At 44.9% G+C, this 17988-nt stretch overlaps 1 protein-coding gene across 1 annotated transcript; it reads left to right on the top strand.

Annotated features, from left to right (window-relative positions):
- Window positions 1–13536: 13536 nt before the first annotated feature.
- On the top strand, window positions 13537–15940 carry IER5 (immediate early response 5). Its single transcript, XM_049634134.1, has one exon. It carries the CDS (start codon window positions 14045–14047, stop codon window positions 14999–15001), a length of 957 nt encoding a protein of 318 aa, XP_049490091.1. The 5' UTR covers window positions 13537–14044; the 3' UTR covers window positions 15002–15940.
- Window positions 15941–17988: the final 2048 nt, after the last annotated feature.

The raw sequence follows: 17988 nt of genomic DNA, 5'->3' as shown, positions 1-17988 counted from the left end.
AAAAAGAGTTGTGTGCTCTACTGACTGAGCCAACCAGGTGCCCCTATTCTTTTTATTCATTCAGCAACTATTTTGTGAGCACACTACATGCCAGCTACTGTCCTACATGCTAGAGATACCTCGGTGCACAACACAGACAAATGTGGTGCCCTGGCATGCTTGGGGCAATCATTAAGGAGTGGATGGTGGCTAGACCTCCCCCACCCACCTCCATTTTTCTGTACATTATTCACTTTTGCAACTAGAAGAAAAGGTAGCTCAAGCCTCTTTCTCTGACACCATGAGCCTTGGCGCCCAGCTCTCCCCTTACCTCCATGACCTTCATTGCAGGAGAGTTACTTGTGCCCTCTTTGACCTCACCCTTGTCCTTGCACATAGTCGTATTGTAAGACTGATTCTCAGTGACATTCTATTATTGATGATGACGACTCTTTATCATGATGACTATTTCTGTTATAGATGACTTTCTATTCTTACCTGCCTGTCTCCCCTATAAGGAGGTGAGCTGCATAAAGTCACCGCTGGATGGGCCATACTCATCCTGGTGTCCCCAGGGCCTGCTATAGTGCCTACCATATAGTAGACAACCAGGGAATGTTCACCGACGGAGGCTGAATAATTTTATTTTCTAAAAAATGCTAATAATTATTTCAGGGCTCCTGGGTGGCTCAGTTGGTTGAGCATCTGACTCAATTTCAGCTAAGGTCATGATCCTACAGTTTGTGGGTTCAAGCCCCAAGTTGGGCTCCATGCTGAGCATGGAGCCTGCTTGGGATTCTCTCTCTCTCCTCTCTGCCCCTGTCCTCATGCTCTCTTGAGAGAGAGCAAGAGAGGGGCAGAGAGAGAGGGAGACACAGAATCCAAAGCAGGCTACAGGTTCTCATCACAGCGCCCAAGGCAGGGCTCAAACCCATGAACCACAAGATGAGCCAAAGTCAGATGCTTAACTGGCTAAGCCACCCAGGTGCCCCAATAAATAAACATTTTTTAAAAAATAGAATATTGTGATGGCTCTTCTGCCCTGTTATATTTTGTTGGTTTGGAACCTGAAGTGCAGGGATTTTAATAAACCCAGAAACATTTAGGAAACATCTCAACTCCTTTTTCCTTTAAATATTCTCCCACTGCCCCCACAATTTGGCAAACAAATTGGGCTCCTCAAAGTCTTTTTCAGTCTTCTTTTTCTAGATTGTTGGAACTGGAAGGACCCTTAGAGGAGCCTCATCATTTCATAGATTAAGATCCCGAGGGCTCTGAAATGCCACGTCTTACACAGGGTCACCTGACTGGCTAGTGGCAGGGGTAAAGGTAGTGTCCTTTGGAGAGTGGATATGGGTGTGTGGAGATGGGAGCATCGAATCCTTCACTGGGCCCAGAGACCACTTCCAGCCCAGCTGCTCACCTCTCACTATGTGCTTGCTTTACACGAACAGCAAGGAACCATGACGATGCCCAGACCAACCACAGGTTTTCTGAGCAGAGAAGAAAGAACCAGGCTCAGTATTTCAGGCACATAATTACAACCTTATCTTTTCTTACTCTGAAATGTTCCTGAATAAGAGCTTTTGAGCCAAGAGTCTTAGTTTGCAATTCTAGTCAATACAACTTGATTTTGTAAAACAACCTCCAGAAATGCCCAGGATATTAAGTGATACAGGACTACAGAGAATAGTCAGTAGAATTACTGTGCTAATGAGGTAGTAACACAGCTTTGCTCAGGATTAACACATTCAGGAGCCAACCAATTAACTACCCTTTTTAATATCTTCCAGGCATATTCTGTGTTCAGAATTTGGTAAAGCTCCTGGCCTCTGTAAATCAGCTCTCCTATGCTTTTTTTTTTTTTTTTTTTTTTTTTTTTTGGCGGGTGGGGGGAAGCATCTGGAGGGCTTGGGGAGAGGGAGAGGATTTGGATAAATGAAAGGCCTTAAAGCCAGCTGAGTGACAAACCTGAGTGAGCCATCTTGTTATTATATACCTGCATCATCATGCACTTGCTTAGTATCACCCTGGCCCTTCCCACACCCCATTTTGGGACAGAGCAGAAGTCATGCTCTCCGAGCTGCTTTGGCATTGACCTTGCTCCGAACTGATATCCCTCTATCATGCAGAGTCCTTGCCAAAGTAAAAAGAATGTAAGCATCTCTGGATCCAAATGTTTAACATTTGAGACAGCCACAAATACCTTTGAAGGTGGGTCCTTTGGAAATATCATACCACATATATACTCCCATTCCTCTCTCTTTACTGTAGAAGCCCTTCTGTAGTCTCCAAAATACCCCTTCTCATCATGACGTTGTTTCTTCTTTAACATATTTCACAGAACTCAGGTTGGGAAGATATGCCTAAAATGCTCCATATTTGAGGGGCACCTAGGTGGCTCAGTCAGTTGAGCATACGACTCTTGATCTCAGGTTTCAAGCCCCGTGTTGGGCCCCGCACTAGGCATGGAGCCTACTTAAAAATAAATAACTAAATAAAATGCTTTATATTTGAATCACTATATACTGCTCCTCCACTCTCTTTCCTGGAAACCTCTTCCTCAAGGAAGAATAGCTATATTTCTCCTCTCCTAATCATTAATTCAACAAACATGTAACCCTGTTCCCTGCTCATGCCATGTATAGCATTCAGTGCTGAAAAGGTTATTTGAGGAGAAGTCTTGTTGGAACATCAAAGTCAATCACGTTACTTCTCTATTTTGCCTGTCAGAAGAAAGTTTGCCGACTGTATGTTCCCCTTTCTGGAATATCAGGAGAAAAAGAAAATGTATGAGTATTCCAGGGGTCTTGCTCTACTATCTATTCTCCTATCTATCCATCCATCCATCCATCCATCCATCCACTCACCCCAACACTGTAAGAGTCCTTCCAACATGGGACTGCCTCCTCTAGACCAAGTGCTATGCTACCCACTGAAGATGCAACAGGAGACCTGCCTGATGCCCTCAGGGAAGGGCCAGTTCAGAGGGACATGGTCCTATGATCAGACCATGAACCAGAACGTCACTCTTAAAGTGGAAGCATATATACAGTGCAAAAGGAACCAAGCCCATAGTTACTAGCAGCTGAGGTTGATTGTGAGTTAATTCATGAACAGGTTTCTGTTTTTGATAGCTGCTTTAATTCCCTTTGGGTATATTTTCAAGGAAATTTTAAAACCGCAAAATCGAGAATCCAATTTGATACGTACAATTCTTTGGGGGCATATTTCTCCGCCTTCCTCTTTTATCTTCAAGCTCCTGACCTCCTTGAAGGCGTGTTGCTGGTCTGTTCCCTTTGTTTAGTGCATCGTTCGCTTTCCCTTCCCATCCACATCCCCACTCGTGACAGGAGATATTTCAGGGCCCCAGAGAGCCTGGGCTGGCAGAACAAATTAACATGTGGGAGTGTGAGAGGCAGTCTTTCAGAGAAAAGGAAGAGGAAGAGGTAAAACATGGCAGGCTCAGAGGACAGAAAAGGGGGAAAAGAAACAAGACTGGAAGAGGACAAGACAGAGAAGGAAGAAAGAAGGAAAAGGGAGGAAAAAGCAACACAACCCTAATCAGATCTCCCCAGACCTGGGGTTGAGCAATTTCTGCAACAGGGAGTTGGGCTTTAGAGACAGGCTGGCTGAAACAGTCCTTCCAAATATGGGGGCGAGGTGGGGCAGAATTGCAGGAATACCAGAAGACCTGACTCATTCACCAAACCGCATCTTAAAGGGCGATTTTCCTTTAATTATGGAATTGGGGTAAATTGTGAAATTATGAACTTGGGGGGGGGGGTGATAATCTTCCCAGCATCCATCATATCTTGCTTTTGAAAATTATTATTTTGGAGCACAAGCTGTTTCCTGTCTTAAAAGCCTATTATCTATCTCCCTTCCAGGTGGAGCCTAGGCTGCCTGCTAATTTAATCCCCTGGGTTTCCCCCTGTGCCTTCAAGATCTCACAGAGATGCAGGCTTTAAAAAAGAGGGCACCTTTGTGTCTTCCTCCCCTTAAGGCCTCCATCCACCCTGGCAGCTAAGGAGATGCTATTTTGGGAAACAGCAGCTGAGTAGGGAGGATTGTTAATTGTTTGTCAAACCCTCTAGTCTAGTTAGATCTCCCGGAAAAAAAAAGAGAGAGAGAGAGAGAGAGAGAGAGAAAAGTCATACCCTTTCCCTTCATTCTATTTTACTCTCGCATCTGCTAGAGGAGAGGAGGATAAAGAACTCCTCTACCTCTCAAGCACAGGCACAAAAACGAATTTTTAAAAAATAAATCTATTTCATCTACCCAGTTAGAAACCAATAACCATAACAATGGCTCGAGAACCAATCAAAGTAGTTTAAAAATCATTTGTAAGCCTCAAAACAAACAAACCCCAAACCCAAACAAACAAAAATTCCCACCGTGACCGAAATGACTTGAGGGGTTCTGCCATTCATTCGGACCCGACCTGAGCGCAGCCTTGCTACAAACCACTGCGGCCGAAGTGACTTAGCAGATCCCCTCCCCCGCCACCCCCCACTGACACACTGGAAAACAATCCTACCCAGGGACACTAATCGTAACACCCACGGTCACACGCACTCATTCCATCACGGCGCGAACAAATTCAAAATCAAACAGAGAAAGACCCAGACTGGGGAAAGGCTCCTCGGGACTCTGACCTCAGGGGCCCCCACGTGACTCTGAAACTTCCTAAGCATTACGTCAGCCTGCGAGGAAACACGGATAAAAAGACTGGGAACCAAATGCTTAACGCTTCTTAAAAGGGCAATGCCACGAGGTATTTTGTAACTAGTTTTTCTTCGACCAATTCTCACATGGAAGGATCCTAGTCCTACTGGACTTTCAAAGGACACCTTTTATCCACACCCCCCCCACCCCACCCCGCCGCAATGATCTTTTTGGTATTTTCAGGGAATGCCATAAGGAATTATCGTTTATTAAGAAAGAAGTTGGACTCAGAGAACTTTGTAAGTGATTATGATGCAGGGAAGGATATGAGCGTGCTGCCTATTTTAAAATCATTTTCCTCAAAAGAGCTCAGACTGCTTTATAAACATAAATCTGCTAATCCACACACCAGCTCCTGGTTAGACAGCAGATCTGAAACTTCTTTTTTACATTGCAGGATGTGTCTGTATAAATACTTACTCAGAATTTGCTTAGTCAAAATGAACATGAGACGGATTAGTGATTTGGGGTTTTCAAACTGAATGAGCATTCATATTAGAATTTAGATCAGCTGTGTTGATCCAAAATGGACTTGACTGACGAATTAGAATTTGCTCTATTAGCTACAGCAATTATTCGGGAGTGGGGAGAAGAGGCAAGACTTTCTTATTGGCTGGAGATGTATAGGTTACCCCTAAAGCAGGTGCTGATACCCAGTGGAGTTTTCAGTACATCATGAATCCATAATAAATGTTTAATCAGAACAGAGTAGGCAAGCAATTATTTTTTCAGTAACAGAATCACACATTTGTAAATAGCATGGCAGTAAAAAGCAAGCTATCAAAAATCAACTTATTTTATGTGAAAAATAGCTTTTCTAGGGAAATGGTGGAGCTTAGGGTCATGAATAATAATAAGCTAGGATAAAATAAAATGTATTTGATGTGATAGTTTGGTTAATATGCCATTAGAGCAATATATGTGGAGTTCTCTTCCCCCCCTCTCCCCGACGGTTGGCTGCTTTTGAGTAGTTTAACCTCAGATTTGGGGAACCCATTACTAATTTGTTTATCAACCAGTTATTGATCCCTTGATATGTACATAACAATATTCAGGCTTCTTGGTGTAGAGGAGGCATGATGCAAAGAAAGTATAATGTAGCATCTCCCAGTACTTGAATATTATTGGGAAATGAGAAATAGAGCTACATAAAAATAATTACTATGCAAGGAAATAAAATGCAAAACAAAAATACAAAAGTTACCATAGATAATAAGCGGTATTGTGGTTTTAAGTAGCAAATGACTATTAGAGTGTGTGCCCAGGTGAGCAAACTATAAACACCAGTAGGCATGGAAGACTTCCTGGAGGAAGTGGTTGTGCAGAATTTGGGCAGGAGAGGGAGAGCCCATTCTGCTGAGGAAGTAGAAGACAGATGTACACTTTTTTTGAAAGAGAGAGAGCATGAGGGGTGGGGGAGGGACAGGAGGGAGGGAGAGAATCTTAAACAGGCTCCACGCTCATCAGGGAGCCCGACACAGGCCATGATCCCACGGACCCTGAAGTCATGACCTGAGCTGAAATCAAGAGTTGGACGCTTAAGCGACTGAGCCACCCAAATGCCCCTAGACGTATGCTTTTGATTAGATCTGTCTAGCTGGGAAAGAAATGGGGTGTTAATGTTGCTCAGGGTACTAGAAAGGTTGAAAAGGTTTGCCTGGATTAATAGAATCACAGAATTCTAGACCTGAAATGATCCTAAAACAATCAGCTAGTCCACTAGTTCTCAAACGTGGCTGCACATTGTAATCACCTATGGAGTTTAAAAACAATTCCAGTGCCTGGGTCTCACCCCAGAGTTTCTGATTTAAATCATCTGGGGTCAGGTCTGGGCAGCTCCATATTTAAAGTCTCCCCAGGTGATTCTAATGTGTGGCCATAGTTTGAGGGCCACTGATTTAGTTCAACTCCCCAATTTTATAAGATAAAGACCACGCACAGCTGGTGAGGAGCCAGGCTCTATTCACCATTCCAGGCTGTTTGTCTTTGACAATGTATTGTGTAGTACTCCGGAGACCAGGCGAGAGGGTTGGATTTTTGCCATAAAGGTCATGGGGAACCATTGAAGGTTTTTGTGCAGGAAAATGGCATATTGAAAACAAATGGTCCCTGCAGCTTCCAGGTGGACATCAGAATTTGAAAAGAATAAATGCACTCTAATGGCTCACGAGATTGATGCTATCCAAGTGAGTTTCTGAAATTTGTTTGCATGTGTGTATTTTGAATTTTAAAACAATGCTGCGATAATGTCTGCGTTCTCATAATCAGAAAAGTAGAATTGTGCTTCTCTACCTTTGTGGCTACTTCTCAGTTCTAGAAAGAAACTTGGCCAATTGGCTCTGTGTTATACATTTTTCTTAGATTTTCTTCTCAACTCTACAACTAAGTGTTTTATGGCTTACTTCCTTTTTACTTTATCTTTCTTCTCCTTTCTCTCTTCTCCAATCAAGGACATTTGTTAATTGCTCACAGTATGCTCATGCATATTTATATGTCCACACCACCCTATCTCTTTATTACCATTAGGGCACTGTTGTCCAATAGAAATATAATTTGAGCCACATATGTAAAAAGAAATCGGTTACATTAAGTTTAATGATATATCTTATTTAAACCAATATATCCAAAATGTTATCATTTCAACATGAAGCCATTCTAAAAATATGAATGTGACCTTTTATGTTCTCTTTTTGATACTACATCTTTAAATCTGCTATGTATTTTACAGTTGCAGCATTAATTTAGATGCTAAATTTTAAACTTCAAAAATTTTATTTTCAAGCTTCAAAAATATTACATAATAAAGCTGGGTTGCAGGAAAAGGATTTTATCTTGTTTCAGTTTTTAGATCTGAGGTAAACAAATTTTAAAATTCAGTTCCTCAATCATCCTAGACCTATTGGCTTCATGGCTACTGTACTGAATAGTGCAGGCCTAGGGTTTTATATGGTGGTAGTTTCTCATTCTGTGGCTTGAGAGGGCTGTAGGCTCATTTTCATGAGTTTCAGTACTCTATTTATTGAGGAATTTGTTCTTTAGGAGTACCAAAGGAAGAAAGATGTGACAAAAAAGGTTATAAAAACAACCTAAGTTTCTCTGAACCAAATATAAAATTTAGGACAAGAAGGAGGGCTGCTTTAGGGGAAAAGAAATGAGGAGAAAGAAAAAAAGGCAACGTTTGGTGCCCACTCCTAGTCAAATATTATTTGAAAAGAAATTCTCTAGTAGCCAAGCAGCCAAAAGAAAAAAAAAAAAAAAGATGTAAAATATGCTACAACAGTGAGAGAGAAAAAGTTGCATTAAAAATGGCTTTGTTCTCACAAGAGCAAGAGCGGGATTGTCTACATAAAGTGCTAATAATGTATTTTTGTAGCGCTTTTCCCCTAAAGCACTCAGGATTTCATACGAATGATTATTCACTTACATAAGCAACTTTGACCCCCTGAAAATTTCCAAGTGTCCTAACATTGCAAGGTAGGTTTGGTGCAGATAACTTACTTCACCCACTCCTTTCTACTCCTGGTGCCTTCTCACAGAGGTACTGAGTGCATAATCCATGGTCGGTTTGCATTGTTCTTATACAGACTAGACTTAAGGCAATATAAGGTCTGTAATCACCTAATGATAATACTCAGCCTTCCATTTGTCATGCAAGAAATAGAGAACAACACGAAATAAAGTCAACAGCAGTGGGCACACAAGCCCCATGCTTAGAAGAATCCTCTGGTCAGAGCGCCTGAGTGGGAACAGATGTGGCCACCTCTCAGCATGCTAACCTGCTCCTGTGTGTCCAGAGGAGAGTTTGGGGGTGGAGGGACGGACCAGACTTGATGAACATGTCCTGGCCACTTCCTCCAGAGCAGTTTCTTCCTTGTCCTTGTCCTTGTCCTACCCCTAGTGTTTCTCATCCTGCCTTAACTTAGAAAGTCTCAAAGATTGATAATGGCAAATTTTTTTTAAGTTCATTTACTGGGGTGCCTGGGTGGCTCAGTCGGTTAAGCGTCTGACTTCAGCTCAGTTCATGATCTCAAGGTTTGTGGTTCGAGCCCCACGTTGGGCTCTGCCTGGAGCCTGCCTTGGATCCTGTCTCTCTCTCTCTCTCTCTCTCTCTCTCTCTCTCTCTCTGCTTCTCCCCCACTCGTGCTGTCTCTCTCTCTCTCCCAAACTTTATTTTGAAGTTTATTTATTTGAGAGAGACAAAGATAGCACAAGTGGGAGAGAGAGGGAGAATCCCAAACAGGCTCTGCACTGTCAGTGCAGAGGCTCTAATCCACCAACTGTGAATCACCTGCTTTCTAAAGTTTAGGAAATATTCTACATCTCTCGATAGGTGGAGATAAAGCTTGCAGAACATAAGAGCCCATGCCCTCCAGACATGAGTTCTCAATGCTCCATTTTGTTGTCTCAGGATTAGAGGAAGTCCTGATGATAGTAGTGGTCATGCTGTTTCAAGTCAGTAGATATTTACTAAGCACCTATTATGCGGTGTTGTAGAAAAAGTATTTAAAATTCAACAAGTGCTAACTATGTGCTGGGTACTGAACTAGGCTCTTGTACAGTACTAACAATAACCGTAAGTACACTGACTTAGTGCCTGTATGGTGCTGGGGGCTATAGTAAGCACCTTAGGTATTGTTATTATTTCCATTTTACATAATAGGGGACTGAGGCACAGAAAGGTTGAATAACTTGCACATGTTACAAAACTAGGGCATGGTTTTCTCATTTTACTTAGATGTGAAATAACTTTCCAAAGGTCACACAGCAAGTAATAGGTAGAATGAGGTAACCTAGTCCCAGAGCCCTGCACTCTAGGTTTAGAGTTATGTAGAGTTATATAGGTTCTCCACCTATAGCTGTGTGACGACGAGATCTTTCAGAGTCCTAGTTCCCTTATCTGTAAAGAGAGATAATGAGATCTACTTTCTGAACTTTATAAAGATCATAAATAATGTCTCTAAAGTGACTACCACAGTGCCTGGTAGACAACATCATTATTAGAAGTTCGATCATCAAGTGCGTAATCAATCACTCAGTATACACAGGTGTGGCCACCCCAGTTGTTAAAATATTGAAATGGTTCCATGCCAGTTGGCAGAATCTCTGCTCCAGGCTCCTGAGTACACCCCTTCCTAGCCACTCAGCACCTCCTGCAGGAGCCCCCCATAACCCCTGGCACTGTAAAGGCCTCCAGGATTCTGTTCTGGTGGTTAGTACCCGTGTCGTCCATTTGTTAAATTTTCTCACTATCTTCTGGCTACACACATGAGATGGGCTCCTGCCTCCAATGACAGCACAATTTGACAGGGGCCCTGAGCATGACAGGAGCAAGTGATGAGAGCAATGCTGAAGGAAAAGAAGTGCAGTGGCAGATGGTGAAACTCCCAGCTCACGTGGATCAGGAGGGCTTCACCTAATGCTTTCTCTATCAGTGACTTGGGTGGGTGTGTGTGTGTGGGGGGGGCATCCCAAATCTTGACTACAGTTCCGATTTTGTGTTTTTGTGTTTTTCATTCTTCCTACCTCCACCTAGTTCAGGCCTTCAGGACCCTTGCCTAAACTCTCACAAGAGCTTTATAATTAAGTGATCCTCTTTATAGCTCAGTTGTAATTAAAAGCACTGGCTGTTCTAGAATCTATCTGTGGTTTTCTTACTCAACTACCTTAGGTAAGCTCCCTGTGGCCCCATCTCCTCATTGAGGCATTCATGACCCACTGTCCTGAAGTTCTAGCCTCTGTTCCTAGCTGTTGCCACTTACTATAGGCGTCTGACACACCTACAAAATGATATGTTCCCTACACCAGACTTTATTTCTCTGCTGCTTACAACTTGTGGATCCTACCTCAGGCTTTTTCAACACCCTCTTCAAGTACAACTTCTTTCTCTTGTCTCTTTCTTCCCTCCCTGGCCTCTTTGCCCACTCTAAGGTCTCATGGGGGGTGGTATTTTCTAACTAACATATGTTGATAATTTCTTATATGCCAGGTTATTCTAAGAGCTTCACGTGTGTTACCTTGTTTTGTCCTCACAAAAACTCTAAGAGGTGGAAACTATTATTATCTCTAGTTTAAGATGGAAAAGACCAGGGGCGCCTGGGTGGCTCAGGCGGTTAAATGTTTGACTTCGGCTCAGGTCATGATCTCATGGTTTGTGGGTTTGAGCCCCACATCAGGCTCTGGAGCCTGCTTGGGATTATCAGTCTCCCTCTCTCTCTGCCCCTCCCCCACTCACGCTTTGTCTCTCTCTGTCTCTCTCAAAAATAAACATTAAAGGAAAAAAAATCAAAAGATGGGAAAGACCAAAGCACAGAGAGGCAAAATAACTTTCCAAAGGTCACACAGCAAGTGAAAAGTGGAGCTGGGATTCCAACTCAGGAAGCTTCCCTTCAAAGCCTGCACTAAAGCTTTTTAAAGTGACCCATAGCTCCCTAAGCTCCTGGGTGGTTCAGTTTGTTAAGCTTCCACCTCCGGCTCAGGTCATGATCTTGTGGTTCCTGAGTTAAGTGTGCATCAGGCTCTGTACTGTCAGCTCAGCAGCTCAGAGCCCGGAACCTGCTTTGGATTCTGTGTCTCCCTCTCTCTGTCCCTCTCTCTCTCTCAAAAATAAACAAACATTTTTTGGGGCGCCTGGGTGGCTCAGTTGGTTGAGCGTCCGACTTCGGCTCAGCTCAGGATCTTGCAGTTTGTGAGTTCGAGCCCCGCAACGGGCTCTGTGCTGACAGCTCAGAGCCTGGAGCCTGTTTCAGATTCTGTGTCTCCCTCTCTCTGTCCCTTCCCTGCTCTGTCTCTCTCTGTCTCTCAAAAATGAATAAACGTTAAAAAAATAAATAAACATTTTTTAAAAAGTGACTAATAGCTCTCAAAGGAAAATAGAAGAAAAAAAATTTCACATTCTTACTCAAAATATACGACATGCTTTTGTAATTATTCATGTTACTATTTTATCTCCTTTATGCAAGCTGAGAATTCCTAGAGGGGAGGAGCTCTGGGTCTCATGGACTGGTTCCTCAGTTACCATTAATAAGTTGTGGCATAGGTAATGTTACTGAGCCATCACGTCCTTTGGAAGACTCTTGATTGTGAATTGACCATTATCAATCCTACCTTTTACTATTTCTCCTAATTAAATATCCCACTTGGCCAAACCCTGGGGCAGGATCAGGCTAACTATTCCAGGTGGATTCCAAGAAAGCTGTGCTCAGTTTTAGGATTCAGATTGTGGCTGAGAGTTGCCATTTTTTTTACGTTTTAATTCCAGTAGAGTTACCATAACAGTGTTATATTAGTTTCAGTGTGTAATACAGTGATTCAACAATTCCCTATATCACCCAGTGCTCATCGCACACGTGCACTCCTTAATCCTCATCACCTATTTCACCCATCACTCCCCACCCCCACCCCACCTCTCCTCTGGTAACCATCAGTTTGTTCTGTATAGTTAAGGGTCTATTTCTTGGGGCACCTGGGTGGCTTAGTTGGTTGGGCATCCAACTTCGGCTCAGGTCATGATCTCACAGTTCATGAGTTGGAGCCCCGATTTGGGCTCTGTGCTGACAGCTCAGAGCCTGGAGCCTGTGTCTCTATCTGCCCTTCCCCCACTCACGGTCTGTCTGTCTCTTTCTCAAAAATAAATAAACGTTAAAAAAAATTATAGGGGCACCTGGGTGGCTCCATCAGTTAAGCATCCGACTTTGGCTCAGGTTATGATCTTGAGGTTCATGAGTTCGAGCCCTGTGTCAGACTCTGTCCCAACAGCTCAGAGCCTGGAGCCTGCTTTGTATTCTGTATCTCCCTCTCTCTCTCTGTCCTTCCCTCGCTTATGCTCTATCTCTTTCAAAATAATAAATATTAAAAAAATTTTTTTAAGAAAATAATTATAGAATAAAGACAGTCTGTTTCTTGGTTTCTTTTTCCTTTGCTTATTTATTTCTTAAATTCCACTTATTAATGAAATCATATGGTAAATACCATATTTAAGTCTTTCTCTGACTGACTTACTTAGCATTATACTCTCTAGCTTCATGCATGTGGTTGCAAATGGCAAGATTTCATTCTTTTTTATGGGTGAATATTTTAGTTATCTTCTGCATAATAGAACAGATGTGTATGTGATTTCTCCCTCTCAGAGGTGGAGAAACTAAAGCTCCCGAGGTTCTTTACCAGAATCATCAGGCGGGTCTGTGGAGCTTAGACCAACTAAATCAAACTGACTCTCCAGGAATCCAGGAACTGAACTCCAGTCCTGGACAATCCTGTGGTGATTCTGCCCTAAGGCCACATACTAAGGATTGGTAGATGGACTAAGTTGTTGACTTACCAGAAAAGTCTGGAACACTCTTCCCCTATATTTTTACCTTGACACAAAATAAAATTATGACATCATGATGGGAACACAAGACTTCTCTATTTGTATTTTTAGAACTTGCTAGATTCTTCCAAGGTGGACTAGTCAGTTCTTGTGTTGAAAAATCACTGTGGAGAACCTGTACCACCTCTCATTGTAACCTGTGACAAGTGTGTTTGTTTCATAGAGAACAAAGTGATAGATGACTGCTTTAGTAGAGAACCAATAACTTGGTATCTAGTCACAATTCCTTGGTAAGCAGCTAAAAACTTAGTAACTTTTAGGACTCTCTTTTTCTTTCTTAGATTTAACAGATGCTAAGAGTGTTTGTGACTCCAGGGCGGCAAGGCACTCATCCAAAATCAGTATCTGCTAAATACCTTGTGGTAATACTATTTGTTACGGGGGCGGGCGGGGGGGGGGGGGATACTCAGATGAAAGTTCCAGTGGTTTAGTTCCCTCTGGTTCTGGCAAGCCAGCGCACAAGCCAGAATCTTTAACTACAAACCACACTGTGGCTAAGCCTCCGTTCAGTGACCCGCAGGCGGAGAACAAGCCCCGACCCGTCCCGTCCGGCCACCGCCGCACGTCGTCGCCCCCTTTAAGAGACTGCTCCGCGGGACTAACGTTCGAATGGCCCTGGCGCCCCTCCTCGGCCTCCGATTGGTCGCGCGCGGCGCACGAGGGCGCGCCGCCCAGCCCCGGAACGGTTGGCGGCCCTTCGCGATTGGCGGGCGAGGGGCCTATATAAGACGCCGGGAGTGCGGGCCGCCCTCAGTTAGCGACCGGACCTGGGAGCGGGCTGTTGTCTGTCGTGAGTAGGAGCGGGAGTCAGTGAGCGCGTCACGGGAGTCGTTTCTTTTCAGAGTCTTCAGGTGTCGAAGGTCCACCCCCGGACCGGACTTGTCGACGCCTCTCGTCCCCTCCCTGTTTCCGAACGTGAGCCGGGCTCTCTCCGTCACCTCCGAGGCAGCCCTGCGAAAAGGAGGCAGGATGGAGTTCAAGCTGGAGGCTCATCGTATCGTCAGCATCTCCCTGGGCAAGATCTACAACTCGCGGGTCCAGCGCGGCGGCATCAAACTGCACAAGAACCTGCTGGTCTCGCTGGTACTGCGCAGCGCCCGCCAGGTCTACCTGAGTGACCCGTGCCCGGGCCTCTACTTGGCCGGTCCCGCGGGGAGCCCGGCGGCGCCGCCGCAGCAGCCCGGGGAGCCGGCGGCCGGGCCGCCCGCGGGCTGGGGGGAGCCGCCACCGCCGGCCGCTTGTGCCGCCTGGCCGGAGACCGAGCCGCAGCCGGAGCGCCCGGCCGACCCGGCCCCGCCGCGGGTGGGCGCCGCGGAGCCCGCGGCCCCGGTGACGGGCGCCGGGGACGCTCTGCGGGCCGGAGAGATGGAGGAGGCGGAAGCTGCCTGGCGCCGCGTGGAGGGACCGCGCGAGGCGGCGGAGGGAGCCGGGGTCTTCGCGGGAGCTGAGGGGCCCCGTGGGGCGCGCCGCCACTGCGGCTGCCCCCCAGGAGGGGAGGACAGGCCGGGGGCGCTGGGCGCTTGCCCCCGAGTTGACTGCCGCTGCGCGCCGCGGCCGGCCGAGGACGAGCCCCCGGCACCGCCTGCCGTCGGCCCCCGGAAGCGCGGCGCGGCGGGCGTGGGTGGCGGCCCCGCGGGCGGTCCGGCGCCCGGCTCCAGCCCGCTCAAGAAGCCCCGCCGGAACTCGGAGGAGCAGCCGGGCGGGGCGGAGGAGGAGGAGGAGATGGAGACCGGGAACGTGGCTAACCTCATTAGCATCTTCGGTTCCAGCTTCTCGGGACTCTTGCGGAAAAGCCCCGGGGGCGGCCGGGAGGAAGCCGAGGGAGAGGAGAGCGGTCCGGAAGCCGCCGAGCCCGGGCAGATCTGCTGCGATAAGCCGGTGCTGAGAGACATTAACCCTTGGAGCACAGCCATCGTGGCCTTCTGAGCCCCCGGGTCGCGTTCGGAAGGAGGTTGAGCGGCGGGTGGCCCGGACGTGGGGCTGCGAGGACGGCCCAGAGACCGCAGGGCGCTGGACGCGTTGCGGGGACCGTGGGTGCCGCCGGGCAGCACCGACTGCCCTCGGGCTCGGCGGCCTCCCCCCTGGAGGCTTGTCGGAAGAGGACGATCGTTAACTTTTGTGTAGTGTTCTGTCTGTGTACGTACGTCTGTCTTGTTGAATTCAGACCATTTTGTCCTTCTGGAATGCACCACCCCTTTCCCAGGGCTGAGGAGATCGGGGGCAGACGGGGACTTTCCTTTGCCGGCAGCCCCGAGAAGGAAGCGGCGGAGAGGGCCGGGCCTGGGGAGTTCCCCTTTCGTGCTCGGGGGAGGAAGGGACTTTACACACACCCCTCACATGAAAGCTAGCCCCGCACCAGGGCCGGGAGTGGCATTTCCTCACAGGATTTCCTAAGACTAGAGGGATTTAGTCTGGAGCAGAGACCTGTATCATTTCGCTCTCCCCACTTTTCTCTCTCTCTGAAGAAACTTCTGTACCCTGTGATTACTCTGGGAAAAGGGAATCTGAGCGGCTCTTGTCTTCCCCACAGGGGGGGAAAAAAAAGAAAGCTTGATGAACTTCACAGAAGAGTTCAAGCTTGGAAATATGGAGTTTATAGAGAATAGATATATTTTTAAAAGCTCTAGATCGGAACTACTACAAGTGCTTTTAAAAAGTGTTTAATGAAACAGAGTTTACAGACAGAAGCCCTAAGTGGAAAGACCTTATGGTTTTGTAGATACGGTGACTCCAGTCTTTGTTGTATAAAGGTTGGGGGAGCCGACAAGGTTTTTGTACAGTATTTTCTCCTTCGTTGTATTGATTTTGGTATAAAAATGTAACTTTACGTGTCTAACACGTATTAAATATTTTGAAGCAACTTAATTGCCTCCTTGTCTGTAATCATCTGTCTGGGTTGGGAGGGAAGAGGGAGAAGGATAACTATGGTCCTGGCTGGAAAAGTGGTTCTTAATATCAGTCATGCACAGACTGGGGACATTGTTTTCTGACTTCACTAAGTATGGAGAGAGATGTTGAAGGTGTCTCCCCTAGATCAATGGAGGACTGCTATTAGGTACTGATACCAGTGGTCAGCCAATTTCTTAACCTGTCACTACAACTGCCTTTTCTGAAGTCCGTTTAGCCCAGTTTGATTTTCTGCAGCTCAATCTGATGGTGTCTAATATTAATTAACTTTAGTGCCAACTTTTGAAGCCCTTCCCGTATGCAAATATGTTTTCACAAAAACTTCTTTTTAGTATCCTGTTAAACTATATAACATGGGTCATCTTTCAGCTTTGTTATTGAAAAAAACAGACACATGAGGGCAGCTGATGAGACTGACCCGCCCAGTTGGTTGATTCTGCTCTGTATTTCAGTGGATGGAGTTTTCAGTGTTTTTTTTTTTTTTTCTCTTATTGTCTTATCTGTAGAAAGTGAAAGGAAATTGCTTGTGTCAAACTAGGTAAGGAAGGAGGGCTAGGCAAATTCAGCTTAGCAAAACTTCCTAATTTGCTCAGTGTTTGGGTCATGGTAAACACTTAGGTGATGACAGCTATGTCATCAGTTGGTTTTACAATAATTACTGCATTTTAAGAGAGCTTTTTGTCGGGCAAGTATTCGATATGTGAAAGGGATTCACTAATCTAGTTCAGAAGCAAATCAATTAGAACGCTATTTTAAAATATTGTTGCTAGTACTTTAAAAGCTGTTATTGGTCTATAACAGCTTATAAATGAGTATTTAAGAGATGGAACAAATTGAGGAAAGATTAGACAAAGCTTTTAAGTAAAGGTTATGGCCTTTGAACAGGGGGAGCAAATGAATGGTGCTTTGGTATTCCTAAAGTCTTGATTATGTGAACTTCTGTCATAGCTCAGTAGGCCAGTGCTTTGATTTTTTGCAACTCTATTAGTGATTCATTAAGCATAAGGAACTTTTGGCCTTATGCTCCATCACCATAACAATATATTCATAGAATTAAACCTTGTCTAATCAGAGTCTTATTAAAATTGACATGTTTTTCTTTCAGAGATTAGCTATTTAAGTTCAGTTCTAGCCACAAGAGATCCATTGAGTGCTAACTGCTTAAACTGAATAAAGGGTCCAGGGCCTTACTTTTGCAAACATTTCCTGTTGCTAGAAAGTAATTATGCTTGAACAGCTATCTCAGTGCATCTTTATTTTTGAAAGGGGGTAACATTTGATGTGTTTAAGAGAGTTGGTACGCTTTGGGTAAGACTGAAGTTCCTGTTGATTGTTTTCACATTTAAGAGAAAACATGGGACCATGTTTCTACTTAATTTAGAGAACGTAAGTGGATATATTTGATAGGGAGACCTAGCTTTGTAGGAAATCTGAAGAGATCATGATTGGTTTTGCAGAATTGTTGCAGAAGCTGTATAGTGTAATGGTTAAAGCTTGGGCTCTTGAGTGAGACTTCTGATTTTGTATCTTGGGTCTGCCACTGAATTAGGTGAGGAACTCTAGACAGATGACTTCATCTCTTTCTGCCTGTTTTTCCAAATGTGAAATTGAGATAATTGTATCAATCTTGTAGGGTTGTGAAAGTTAATGAGCTAATGCCTCAAAAGTTCTTAGAAAAGTGAGCATACGTAGCACTCAGTTTTTTAGTTATTGTTAACTTAGAAGTGAATTTTGTGTGTAAATCAGATATATTACTGTCAAAAAATTGTGTATATTTGTAAGAAAGGCAAGTAAGGGGGAATCTATTTTAAACTTAGCCTATCTGAATGCTGGGTTTGTTTATTCTCTGGACACTTGGCAGTTACAAAGCTTAGTTGCATCAGCATGGTTTTGCTGTTCTGTATGTCTCACACCAACTCTGTGACTTTTCTGATTGTATCAAGCAACTCTATTTTCAGAGAAGAGTAAGCAGGAGTGAAAACACTCAAGGAGCAAAGATCTTGTTG

This window comes from Panthera uncia, chromosome F1 (genome assembly GCF_023721935.1).
Source record: "Panthera uncia isolate 11264 chromosome F1, Puncia_PCG_1.0, whole genome shotgun sequence".
Classification (NCBI taxonomy): domain Eukaryota; kingdom Metazoa; phylum Chordata; class Mammalia; order Carnivora; family Felidae; genus Panthera; species Panthera uncia.
Note: the sequence above shows the minus strand (reverse complement) of the source record. Positions and strands in the feature narration are given on the sequence as shown.